We start from the raw sequence: 14,479 nt of genomic DNA, 5'->3' as shown, positions 1-14,479 counted from the left end.
TGGTACTGTTTGCCTGAAAATTGAATCTGCCTGCTTCAGAAAGAATTATTTATAATATATGAATACTACATAAGAATATGAATTTAATTAGAGAATAACATAATTGCACAAAAGTATAACTGTTCTCCCCTCCCCACCAAATATAATTTTCTAATCAGTGTCAACTGCCTCAATGAATTAAAATAAACTATTGTTTCAAATCAGATACATACTTGAAAATATGCTTAGAGATATGCTTGAAGTATAATGTTTCTAATCTAAAAGAAATATTAAACTTATTTTTGTATCCTTCAAATGAGTTGATGGCATTATTATCATAATTATTATTAAATAGAGATGCTAACTTCCTCATTCAAGTGACAAGATATTACAAGAGTATATCATTTCATTAATTATTTGTGAGAGAATTAATATTACCTCTTCAAGATATTGACTTTATTTTACGGCTATTATAAATTCATCAAGTGAATATAGGTACTACATTTGAAAATTAGATTTCTCATTTTAGTTTTGTTAATCTCCAAAGGTCTCCCATAGTTCCATATAAAATGGATCATATACACTGAATAAGCAAGTCAAATTCTCTAGTTTTACAATATGATTTTTTCAATTTTTTAAAATATCTTTTTCCTGATTAAAAGTTTTTCAGAATTCTTCCTATACTACTTATTTTCTTTCTGGCAAGATATATTGGTTTACATTGATTTAAATTTTCCACTATCCCTCAAAAATCATTATATATATTTTTCAGCTATGTTGTTCCAAAAATTTCCTTAAACCCAGGTGTGGATATATGCATGAGGGCGTGTGTGAATACACATATATACACGCAGACAGGGAACCTTATGTTCTACCAGCAGGAAAAATTGCACTTAGGTTAACTGAAAATGTGGTTAGAGTAAATAGGGAGGACATATACAAAGATATACACATACGTTAATAACTAAACTAAAAAAGCAAATGTATCATCATCACGCCACCTTTTTGACACAGGATGAAGAGCTTTCTATGAGGACAGTTTTTCTAATGGGAAGTGGCATATAGACTTTCCTGCCTCTGACATAGTCTTATCATCCATGATACTCAGGTTCAGTTGTTTTAAAGTGTAACAAAAATTAAAGGACATCTGTGAAGCAATCTAAATATAAAGTTTTCTCCATTTTTATGATTAATTTCCAACACATTGTTTTTGCATCTAAACTTAACCACTCCTCATACACACCACCAGCTCCAACACATATGTAGCTTATATTATCATGCCTTTCTAAAACCTGCATGTAATTTTTCATGGCAACAAATCTTTCATTTCGTACTCAAAATTAAAAACTGTAGTAATTAAATTACACAGTTACAATACAAGAGGACACATTTCACTGAAAATGACAAAAACAGATCAAACAATAACACAGGAATCACAAGTTGTAACATTTAGCTTAACTAATAGAGACAAAGAATATGATAAGCATATGAAGAGCTGCCTCGTTGCTCTTAGAAAGCTTTAGGTTACTCTAGCCAGCTGTCAGTATGCTTTACAAAGTCACTTGGGCAAAGTTGAGACTGGTTCCTCTGTCTGCTTTCGTATGTACATTTTGTACACATGCACATAATCTTATTTCATAATTGTGCTTCCGTATGCTAGTGCATAGCCAAAATTAAATTATTTTGACATGGACTCTCTCATTCTTAAAATTCATTAAAGAAATCCACTCAGGAATTTTTTTAACAGAAATTTTGTAGGTGGTTATGCTCAGTATGAAATTGTCTTCTGAGAAAATATGCACTTGATGTGTGATGTATGAAAACCAGGATGTGATGATCAAAATGTCCCTTCTAGCTCAGGAAACGAGTAGCTCTTCCAGGTACTTTAACAGTAGGTTTCATATTTTCAACTTTTTTTTTGTTATCTAACCCAAGGACATAGCCAATATCATTACAATGACGATTTCCAGTTATAGTGATGCAGTGGCAAATAAATTACAATACAGTGAATTTCTTCTCTACAACACCCACCATTTACTACTATGACCTGAGTAACATACTTGTGATGATCTTAATAATAAAATGATATGTCTTTGTACTTCAAAAAATATTGCCATTTACTGAGTACGTATTTTAAGTCAACCTTTATTTCCATTTATCTTTACATGAAACTTTCCAGTTTAAAGGTGGAATAAATGGTGACCTAATAATGGTAAATAAGTTGCCCAAGTTTACAAAATAATGAGACAATGCTCAGATGCTCAGACATTTGTCTTTGCCCAAAGTTATTTCTGTTTCAATATGAACTTATTTAATTTTCTTAAAATGATAATCTTTAGACCTATCACTTACTATATTTATGTTGAAAACTTTATAAAATATTTTTAAGAATTAATGCGACTTCTCTAGTCAGCAATCAGTTTTGAGGCAACATCCAAGGATTCCTAGTAGATTTAGAACCTTTGCCACTTTTTAGAATGGATTTTTTTCTCTTAGCTAGTAACATATTCAAAACCCCAAATAATCCACACTAATAAAGTTGTAGCTTTGTAGATACAAGTTGTTTTCTCAGAGTTCTTTTGAGAGCTCTGATGAATATGGTGAGAGACACCTTAAATACTACGAATATGTACTTGATACCTGGGGTTAAGATTCTGAGGTTTCTGGGAGATTCTTATGCCCTAGCTCCATTGACAGGAATAGCCAGATTTGTCTTCTTACCACAAGTTGTACAGTAGCAGAGAGAGTAAGTTCCAGGATCTGAGGGATGGAAGCTGTTGGCAGCAAAGCACTTCATAGCTTTATCCCAGTCCAGGTGCTTTTCTGCTGTCTGTCTCTCATGCTGAGTTTGGACAAAAAGGAGAAAATCTTGTGCTCAAAGTAATCATCACTTGCTGCTTCTAGTTTTCCAGTGATCGATAGCAGCAGGCTTATGTATTGTGGTAAACAACCCTTTTGAGAAAGCAGTTTTCACCAATGTACAAATACTCTACCTCTGAGAATCAGCATGATATAGAAAAAGTTTTTTTTTTTTTTTTTAGAACACATATTTAAAGTGAGGTCTTTTTATTTCACTTATTTCATCTTTCTGTTTTCTGTGAATGGTTTCTTTGGCTTTTATTGTCTGTTTATTATGTTGATTATTCTTTTGGAATTCTAATACAATATATTCCCCACTCAAGATCTGTTGTGCTACTTGTAGTGTCCAACGATCACAAAACCCTGAATTTTGTATTTAAAATGTCTGCATAGCAAACACAAATGGTTGATATTTGAAAATGTTCAAACATCAATAAATGTATTTTATATTTTGTATTATATGTTCTATATTCTTTCAAGCTTTTTTTGTTCAGTAGTTCTTTTCAGTGTTTGAATAATTTCTATTGATTAACAAGACAATTTTCCAAATCTTTATATCTAGGATAATTTATCTGGCAGAAGGAAATTTGCCTTAATTATAACATTGTAATTTATTTTGTGGTTTTGAGCCCAAAATCTTAAAAAAAGAAACTGAAGGTTAAATGGTGAACATTGCCCCCTATTACTCACAGAGTAATTTTATCCTGATTGATAATACAAAATAAGGTTTGTGAGTTCTTACTGAAACTTTTTAATAACTGTAACAATTGGGAAATAACTCTTCTTAAATATCACAGTGGAGCTTTGCCAGTCAGGGTTAATTAACCCCCTGAACAAGCTAGTGAAATCCTTGAGGACAGCATATTTTTTGAAGAATTCAGTGCTTTCCTTTTCTGTACCTCATACAAAAATAAGATTTCCTCAATGGAAATAGGAAAATGTATCCAACTACCCTCCTGTTCACTAGGTTGCTTAAATAAAATACAGTGAATATCCCAGACAGACCTCTATAAGAGTCAAAAATAAAAATAAGAGAATCCTGGGGAAAATTAAATGACCACAAGTCTCTTCTGTTTTTAAAATTTCAACCTTGATTTATTCCATAATTTTACTTACTGGCATTTTTCTCCCAAAGAAATCAATTGGTTTTCTTGATGTATGTGTATGTTTAAATGAATGTTTACCATTTAGTATTAGCTAGATTTTATAATAAAATACATATAAATATTTATATGATGAGGATTTTTAAAATTGATTTGCTATAAATTAATATCTCAGATTAGAATTCAAAAATAAAACCTCATCAATTGAAAACTCATTTTAGGATTTTTTTTACACTAGTGTGCTCTAAAACATTTAGTCTTCTTCTTCTCAGCATGCTCAGAATTATGACTCCTTCATGGACAAGAAACCAGAAAAAAACTGCTCTCTCTGCTAGCTAGAAGTTCTTACCACATAGGCAGTTCCTAGTTCTTTTCATGGACTAGAATAAAATAAGGTTGATAGATGATTTGTTAGCTCTTTATAGATATATACATACATATCTTAGGTTTTACATGTAACATATATACATGATCTGGTATAAATACCCAGTTCTAGTGTAACTAATAAACTTGAATTTTATTTGATTCTTCTCATTGAAGCAATTTAAGAATCAAGTCCTAAATAAATTTTTAAATGCATTATATAACAAAATAGTTGCATTCAAATATATCTTTCATATTGTACATTTTTACAGAATATTCATTCTATGTTATATATACATACATCAAAGGACCCTGAAATAAACTATTTCCATTTTCACCAATTTTGTATTTTTAACTCCCAGCACAGGTTATACATTTTAAAATATAAGCATTATTCTTATTCAAACATATTCCTAATTTAACCAATGTAATTTTTTCATATATATGTGTTTGAAAATATGAAACCATTGTGCAGGGTGGCAATACAGATAAGGCCTGCCATGAGGAACCATTCCTACTTTAATTTATTGAGCACATACTATAATACAAACACATTGGTAAAGACTTTATAGATTTTCTATTAAACCTTAAACAACTCTGAGAAATAGAAAACACTATCCATTTTGTTAAGAGTAGGTGTCTATATTACATCTCTAAGTAACAGAGATGGGATTCAAGTCAGGTTTCCTCTTCTTATGCATTATACTGTTTACAATATGGATGAAATTGTAATTTGCAAGTTTAGAAAGAAGGAACTTTCTTTTTAAAAAATCAATATTTTTGCCAGAAATTATGCTTATATGAAAGCACATCATTTTCCAAAGAACTTGAATATCAGGAATTCTATTATACCATCCATTTTCAACATACACAAAATGTATTCAGTGTTTTTGCACCATGCAGTTGCAAGATGACTAGACTACACTGATTAGCATTTATTTTCGTCAAAAGAGATTTCTGATCTATCTATCACTAATAGGTTTTAAAAAGAGCTTACATTTGAAGCTATTTAAAAACATCTTTCTAAGTTACAGAAATTTAAATGATACTTAACAAGTAGATACAGGGACTAGGAAATATATATCTGGATGAGTTTATTGGAAATAAGTGTCACTAAAGCACATAGGCACCTTAGCCAGGCATTGCTAATCAGAACAACTTTTTCACATCAAGCCTAGACATGGCCCCCAAATCCTAAGCACAATTATCTAGGTACTTTTTTAAAAACGATTTTTTTAACATTTTGAGTTTATATCTTTATTCATTTATTCTGTCTTCTGTCAGGCACTGATCTAGCATCTAACACAGACCTGTGATCCAAAGAAAATTCTTTCCCTGTGGGACTCTGATTAACATGAAGAACACAAGCATTCAATAAATCACATAAATAACCATTCAGGTTGTAATAAATTATATTTAAAAGGAGGTTAAAGGAAATAGAGAAGGCTATCTGATATTTGACCAAAGACATGATGTCAGGACCAAACGCAGCAAATACACAGGGGAAAATGTTCCAGCAGAGTGCAAAATGATTGCAAAATCCCTGAATTAAAAGCAGGATTGTTGTGATCAAGGAGCAATGAGTTGGCCAGAGTTGCTGAAGTGGAGTAAAAAGGAATGAATGTTGCTGTTGTGTAAAAAAATTGACTACAGAGAGACAAAGCTGGAAGGAGATTGACCCCTTAGGTGATGGTGATAATAATCCAGGCAAAAGAGAGAACTATCACATGAGCCACATGATAATGGAAGTGGTAACTGTCCAAGGACTGATACATGGAAAGACAGAAAGGGCATTTATATATAGGAATTGAGGGAGAGTTCTGAATCAAGAGTTATGCATTTAGAAGTCTTCATAAAATTGAATTTGAAAGCCTAATGATGAAATGAAGCTGAGGTCTAAAGAAGAGGCTAAGTTTTATAGGTGGCAAAGCTGGAGGACAAATGAGTGAAAGAGACTGTGAGGGAGCAGTTAATGAAGTAAGAAGAGAGCTAAGAGAAAGAAGTGTGCTGAAAGCAAATTGAGGCAAGTTTTCAAGAAGTGAGAAGAGATCCCCTCTATCAAATGGTGCTTAAAGTTTGAGTAAATCGTGGCTATTAGATGCGACATGAGAAGGTTATTGGTCATTTGAATAAAAGCTCAGGCAGTGGTGATAAAAGTTGATGGGGCTGGGTTGTAGGGAGAGTGAAAAAAACGAAACAGACAACTCCTAAATATATATGAACTAAAGAATTAGCTGGGGCTGAATGGGAGTTTTTGTTTATATGCCACTCCTGATGTAAGTAGTACCTTCAAAATCCATCATGCAATTAGAATTTGTTTACAATATTGCATATCTTTAAGAGCATTATGTTAGCACTCTTTACCAAATTCTTCAAGTGATAATCCTATAATATTTATATATCCCATTGTTTGTGAATAACTTTTGATAAAGAGCAATAATTGGACACATAGAAATAATTCCAATTTGGCTTTCTTTTGCATTGTTTCTTTAACTGATATATTTTTTTTCATCATGTAACTATCACATACATGGAGCCAGTTAAAGACATAGTTTTCGTATTATGTAGTAGCAACTCCAAATTAGGAAGTTGGGCCTCAGTTTGTAACCATGAGATATTTATTAGTTGCATCTTCTAGTGAAATATTTTCTTATGTTAATTTTATTTTTATAAAATACTTTTCTTACAGGAAAGACAAGCAACAGTGAAAAAGGAAAAGAGTGGTTCCCAGCAGCCAAACAAAGGATCTGATAGGAACAAAATGCAAAGAGCCAACTCTGTTACTGTCGATGGACAAGGCCTACAGGTATGACTTTTTAAATACAAATCTTAGTGGATTTTATGTTTGTTCCTCTTATGTTCTAAGAACAGCATATGTTCAGTTATCAACACATTTATTTAACATTTATGTTAGCTCAGTAGACTGTTTCAGAAAGATTGTTATTAATTTATCAAGATGTCAGTCTTATAGTTGATTGACAGAGTGACATTCTGGTTAGATTAATCATTTATGATGTTATCTCCATTAAACTCAAATTGGAAAAGTCTTTTGTCAATCTAAAAGTTTTTTCAAATTAATACTAAATATACACATTTATTATATACACATGTGTCATTTACAAGTATGTTCTCTCCTACTCTCTCTTCATTTGTATATATACTAAGTATGGGTATGATTTTGAGGAGTCATTTTTATTGTAAAACTATTATTTAGGAAAGAAAAAAAAGGAACTCTATTTGTATGGTTATATTGTTTTCCTAAATAAATTATAAAGAAATTTTATTATAATTTATCCATATACTTCAAAGTTTTAAATAAAAATTAAAAACCATATATATCTCTAGTTTAAACACATGTAGCTAAACTTTTTCTAGTACTTTAAAAACCTGAGTATTTTCTCTGTGATCTCTGATATCAAAAGAGCATTTCTTTCCATCTGCATTTCAAGTTACTTTATAGAGTAAATATATTTTATGTATTTACCTCTACTTTTAACTCCAAAATGTAAACAGTCAACAAAATGAGCTTAATCTATGAAATTGGGAAGTTGATTTTTAATTTTTCTATCTATATGTTTCTTTCAATTGCTTATTCCTTTCCTTAACAATATGCTTCAAATTTCACATTGTCCAGGAAAACTTAACCAAACACTTAACATACAGTTTATGTCATATACTTGCATTCAATGTATGTGATTGATTTTAACATATTATTGATTTTAATCAATTTTATTATGTTTATTACAATTTATTGTTTTATCGGTGAAAACATGTTACATCTTTTTGTATTTTTCAATTTACAAGCACAATTAAGAGTACATAATACATGCCTAAATATTTGCTTATTCATTGTCTTGAATAACTCATAGAAACTTTAGTAATTATTGCTTACAAATATATAATAAGGGATCTTTTTTGATCTATTAAAACACATTTCAAATAGAAAATCTCATAAATTATTAACAAAATTTTAAAAAGAGAATTATGAAATATAAAATTATTATGCATCAGAGTTCATGATTCAATTATGAAAGACTAACTCAAAAAGTAATTTTCAGAAATCATATCTATGTATTTAACATAGCATCTCATTGAAGTTCTCAAATATGAAATCTGTCCACAATTTTTTTAATTAATACATATATTTGTTCTAATTTTTTCACAATTTTGATAGCAAAGAAATTTCACTGAAATCTTATAAAAATTATTAAAAAATTAACATTTGAATTTAATGTATCAATTGGAAATATTGATAAATTTAAAATTTTAGTCACACTGAGTTCTTGCCATAAAATTGATTAAACAAAATACTGGTTTTGAAATCCAAGTATATTTCAGTCAAAGCGAGGTACATATTTCTCGTGATGGAAAAGAAGCATGTTATCTTTTATCACTGTTTAGTATAACCTATGCATTATGGTGATATTTTATACATATTAGCCTGTTTTCATTCTCAAAAGAAACATGAGATCAATGCCCTTATAGTTATCACCATTTTCAAAATTATATTAATACTAAGAAGTAGGGTAACTTTCCCAAGGCGAAGCTGTCATTCATTGATAAAGCCTAGTACTGAATAAGGACTCTCTGACTCATATTCTGTGTTTTACTCTTGAGACAACCTGTCTCTTTGCTCAATAAATTTAAACATATGTGTAACTGCCAAAATTCTGACTGCCTTGTTCTCCCAAGTATTCTAATATTGCTTGAAGTATTGAGATAAAAATCATATATTCACTACAACTATAACTTTTGTAGACTCAGCCTCTTAAGATTTAAGTAATCATGTCTGAATTTTTCCATATTCAAAACAAAAATTAAATGGTATATGCACAGTATTTTAAAGGTTTAAATTGAGATAGCAACATAAGTTCTATCTTTTAATTTAAAATGATTCTGAAATATTTGGCCATATTATAACTAAATTATTCACATTAAAAACCCTAGATGATTAACATTCTCTATGGATGTGTGGGCTTCTCCAAGCAGGTATTTACTTGTTTTAGCTTTTTTTGGCATATGAAAGTGTAAGCTGAAGTTGTCAGTAGGCAAAATGTAGACATCAGCCTTAACAAAACAGCAGTAAATAACTGATATTGTAATGTTATAATAAATTTTCAGTTTTTGTGAATTGGTATATTATCATGTGCAAAAGTCTGTTTTATCCCAGCAGAATGGATCCCCATAAGTATTCATATAATTTGGAGAAAATACAAAAAAGTAAAATGATAAATTTTGAGATAGTTATTTCATGCAAAATGGTAAAAGATTGTGTTATAATGATCAATTTTAAAATGGTAAAAAGGTTGTTTTGGTTTTTAACCAGAAAAGCCAAAAACATCTACCAGAAAATGAATTTTTCTCTAAGCTTTAAAAATTACATATCATAAAAAAAGCATTGAGTTGCAGTCCAGTTTGCATATAACTCAGTGACAGGAGAGATCTACACTGCTTAAAGAAGACTATTAATCATAGTTAAGCACATTCATCTTACGTCTTTCCAGCTAACCAGCATAATGATCAGGATTATTATTTCTAATTAGAGGAAGTAATAGATCATGTATAACCTTAGGATGAGTCTCATTAATTAACCCAAGTCCTAGGGGACTTCAAGTAGCGGTGGTTAGGCACTCTGTCTTTGTCATTTCTCACACCATAGGTTTACATTTATTAGATACTATCAAATGTAATTGAAACTACAATTTTTTAAGATGCAGGAGATATAAAAATACAGGTGACCAACCCATCTGTAAATGGATAAAAGAAAAAAATTAAAAAGAACAATTGTTTAAAATGTATTATGCTAAAGTTACCCTGTCCTAAATATTATTTGAAATTTCCAAATAGAAGGGTCACCAGAGAGCGAAAGAATCTAGTTTCTTATACTTTAAACCCAAGGTAGGAAGATGGGACCTTTTCACTTAGTATCTAAAACTAAACCAATGTCTTGCCCCAACAATCATTTCTCCCCTTTGTCTATTTTATGTTTTATCTTATTTTTGTAATCACCAAGATTATCACCTATACATGCACTATTGCACTATAAACAAATGTATAGTATGCTTATCAATTAATCTCCTGTATTTGATTTGTGTGTGTGTGTGTGTGTGAGAGAGAGAGAGAGAGAGACATTTGATAGTTACCTATATATGTGTGTCCCTCACTCACTTAGAACCCTTAATCCTGGTGATTCTTTCATACTGAGATCATAATTGTCATTCTAATTCTCTAAGTTTGGGGTTATTGCTCTATATTTTTAAGTATTGTAACAAACTTTGAGCAGAATCACTTTTTTTCATATACATATTTTACTAGGTGAAAAGTAATATGAAAAATATAGAGCTGTGTTTTCTATAATTTTAAGAAGATGGCTAAAGAGGATATTTGGATAAATTATTAAAACAGGTGAGTCATTTATACATAAGCATTATGAGAAATGGGAAGCTGTAACTTCTAACACAAGTGTTATGGTTTGGATATGTGGTGTTCCCCTAAAGCTCCTGTGTGAGACAATGTAAGAAAGATCTGAGGTGAAAGGATTGGGTTATAAGATCATAAACCTGGTCAGTGTATTAAGCCGTTGGTTAACTGGACAATAATTTTAGGCAGGTAGAATGTGGTTGGAAAAGTAGTTTACTGGAGACATTCTTCTGGCATTTATATTTTTTCCCTGGTGAGTGGGGCCTTGTCTCTGCTTCCTGTTTGCCATGTCCTGAGCTGCTTTCCTCCTCCATGCCCTTTCAACATGTTCTGCCTTACCTTGGGTCCAGGACAATGGAGTTGGCTATCTGTGCACTGAGACCTCTGAGACTATGAGTGCCAAATAAACTTTCTCTCCCTAACTTGTTCCTGTTAAATCTTTTGTTTGCATTGACACAAAGCTGACTAAAACAATAAGTGTATGCCCACAATTGTAAGATCAAAAAGAAATAGATGTTTGGAGTAGACTGAGTAGGATAACAAGCAGTAGAGAGTGCTTAAGAGAAGAAACAGCAGCTAGATGCTATAAGTCCTGGGAAAACTTTCATAAAAACTTTGTTTTATGAGGTGGGAGGGAAAGGGAAAGAAAAGGAAACTTGCATGGAAATGGAAGGAGACCCTCATTGTTACAGAAAATTACATATAAGAGGTTGTGAGGGGAATGGGAAAAAAAACAAGGAGAGAAATGAATTGTAGTAGATGGGGTAGAGAGAGAAGATGGGAGGGGAGGGGAGGGGGGATAATAGAGGATAGGAAAGGTAGCAGAATACAACAGTCACGAATATGGCATCATGTAAAAATGTGGATGTGTAACTGATGTGATTCTGCAATCTGTAATTGGGGTAAAAATGGGAGTTCATAACCCACTTGAATCTAATGTATGAAATATGATATGTCAAGAGCTTTGTAATGTTTTGAACAACCAATAAAAAAAAAACTTTGTCTTTTGATATGAAATGAGGAAATTTTGAAGGGGAGAATGAAGCATAGAATGACATGATTTAAATTATTGGTTTTGTAAAGATTAGCTTATTGCTGCACTGAATGCTCTGTAAATTACTGAATTATAAGATGGGGTGATAATAGGCTGGAGGCTTGTCAGTGTAGAACAACAGATATGGAGAAATAATTTGAGGATCAAACTAAAAGGATAAGCTGATGGATTAAGTGTAGAGTCTATAAGAAAATGAGGAGTCAGACATCACCATAGTGGGTCCATGCAACTGAAATGGTAGAGTTGCCATTGAATGAGATGAATGAAGAGTTTGGGAGAGTATGGTTTGGGGAGAAATTTCTGATCCTGTCAGACATTCAAATGGGAATGTCAATTAGGAAGACCATCAAGTGAATGTATGATTCAGGTTAAAGGACAAATAGAAATTTATGAGTAAAGATATTGATGATACTTAAAGGCATCAAAAAGGAAGATAAATATATATGAATGATATATATACTGATATAATATACTGTGTATCAATATATGTCAAGAGGAGGAATAGAACTGGAATCCACAATCAGTCTGACTCCAAAGTTTCATATTCTTTAAAGGTATTATACTAAACAGCCCCCTTGAATGAACAAATATATTTTACATGATTAACTCTATTTAACATAGAGGAAAATACAACATGAACAGTGTCCTTCTGGAATTTTCTTCACACTTACCTAATTAATAACTATTTTCAAGATTTAAAGTACCAAAGCTACCCTGAATATTTTGTCTGTTCATCAATATCTTCTTTGTTATTCTCCATCAGTGTATCTCAACATTCTTAAAAACTGTTTCATAAAGAGAAAGAGTTCTGTAGAGATATTTAAGCACAGAGATAGGTTAACGAGAGACTGGGAATAGGCTCAGGTTTTTTTGTCTTTAGATATAGAATCTTAGCTTTTACCTGTTTATTTACTGTATCATTTTAAGATTCTCTCCAATGCTGTATAAGTATATACTTCCAACAGTGAATAGTTTTTATGGTGACAGTCTTGATATATTTGTGTTTTTTCTTTTGCTTCCCATTCCGTCAAAATCTATGACTGAGTATAATATTTTAGTATGTCAATAAATTAGTTTGCGAAATATTAACATTTACATCTCATTTCAAAAATTTTATATAAAAGCAAAAATTCAAAATTCATTCTTTTAAATAATAGATGAGAGTCCAAGAGAAAAATAGTAAACTTGATTATAACATTGATAAATTTCTTCTATCTTACCCTCAGATCCCACTGAAGTTTTATCGATTGTTTTAATAATATGTTAAATAAAATAAACTAGTCTTGAATCATAATAACTTCCTGTGTTAGATAGTTGTATGTGTTGAACAGAATGCTTCTTGAGAGTATACAATGATAAAGTTAAGTGGAAGTAATGGAGAACTATTTTGTGAAATTACTAACAGATGATTCAGGGGAAAGACTCTTTATACAGTCCTTGTAACTTTTCTCTAAATTCGAGATTTGTTATAGTTTGGATCTAAGAATGTTTCCAGAAAAACTTGTGCTTTAAAAGCATAATCTAAAATGTACCAAGGTTCAGAGATGAGATCATTAGACAATGATGAGTGTCTACCTTATGAATGGATTAATCCATTTAGTGGATTAATAATGGGTGGTAATTTTAGGCAGGTGGGATATGTTTGGAGGAAGTAGATAACTGGAGGAATGCCTTTAAGGCTATTTATTGTGCCTGGCTCCTTGCAAGTGTATTTGTTTTCTTTCTCTCTCTTCTCTCTCTCCTTCCTGGCTGCCATGAATTGGGCACCTTTTTTTTTTTTTTTTTTTTATTAAACCCTTCCACCATGATGTTCTGCCCCATCTCAGGCCCAGAGCAATGCAGTCAGCCAACAGTGAACTGAGACATTTGAAACTATGAATATACCATTAAATTTTTCTTCTATAGTTTGCTCTTGTCAGGTATTTTGTTCACAGCAATAAAAAAAACTAACAATAGATTGTTTCAAAAAATAAAAATAAAACTATCACTGTGAAATTTAAAAAATGTTATTGAAAGATATCTACATAAATCTTTATTCACTGAAATCAATTATACTGAGTTTTAGAAACTGAGAGAACGGTTTATATTCCTTTATTTGGTAGATATGATTCACGTTATAGTATAAATTAGCTCCCCTAGACTAAATTCTGTACAGAAGATGAAGTTACTTCTACCTAATTGGCCTCTCTGGAAACCAGAATCTGAAATCAAATAGATTAGACTAAGTAACTGAAACATCACATCTAATAATGACTACATGTTTTTCTTAGTCTCAGACTCTTTCAGACATAAAAGAATTGACTGAAAATAAGTAAGAACATATTAAAAATAAGAATAGCATACAGAGTCCATTCAGTGTTTTGATATCAAGGAACAGTTGTTCTCTCCCACCCCCAGACTAGATTTATATTAATAAGTTTGATGAGGAATTAAGTATTCCTCTATGCCTGATATGATTTGTATCCATTTTGAGTCCTTATAGAACTTGCTTTTGTTCACATCATTTACATTTGTGTTATGCAGCATTTAGCAGAGAAACAACAAAAACAGGGAACACACAAAACAACAATGCATTGAAAAACGTAGCCTTCAGTTTTTCTGTCATATAAATAAAGTCCAGAAGTAGGCTCTCTGGCACTAAGACAACTACACAGTCTCATTGGGAATGCCAATCCTACTGTTCTCTTTCATGTCCTCCATT

The 14,479-nt window shown here is 31.3% G+C and overlaps 1 protein-coding gene across 9 annotated transcripts in view; it reads left to right on the top strand.

Moving 5' to 3' along the window:
• Positions 1 to 14,479, top strand: part of Dgkb (diacylglycerol kinase beta) — a 769,121-nt gene that overhangs the window by 308,478 nt on the left and 446,164 nt on the right. For all 9 annotated transcript variants that reach the window (XM_058585317.1, XM_058585316.1, XM_058585318.1 and 6 more), the window contains one exon: positions 6,994 to 7,110. In XM_058585317.1, coding sequence (XP_058441300.1) covers positions 6,994 to 7,110 — 117 coding nt within the window. The remainder of the gene's footprint in view (positions 1 to 6,993; positions 7,111 to 14,479) is intronic.

This window comes from Marmota monax, unplaced genomic scaffold (assembly GCF_021218885.2).
Source record: "Marmota monax isolate L192 unplaced genomic scaffold, Marmota_monax_Labrador192_F-V1.1 WCK01_AAM20220418_F8-fsc00057, whole genome shotgun sequence".
NCBI classification, from domain to species: domain Eukaryota; kingdom Metazoa; phylum Chordata; class Mammalia; order Rodentia; family Sciuridae; genus Marmota; species Marmota monax.
This window is presented reverse-complemented; position numbering and strand designations above follow the sequence as displayed.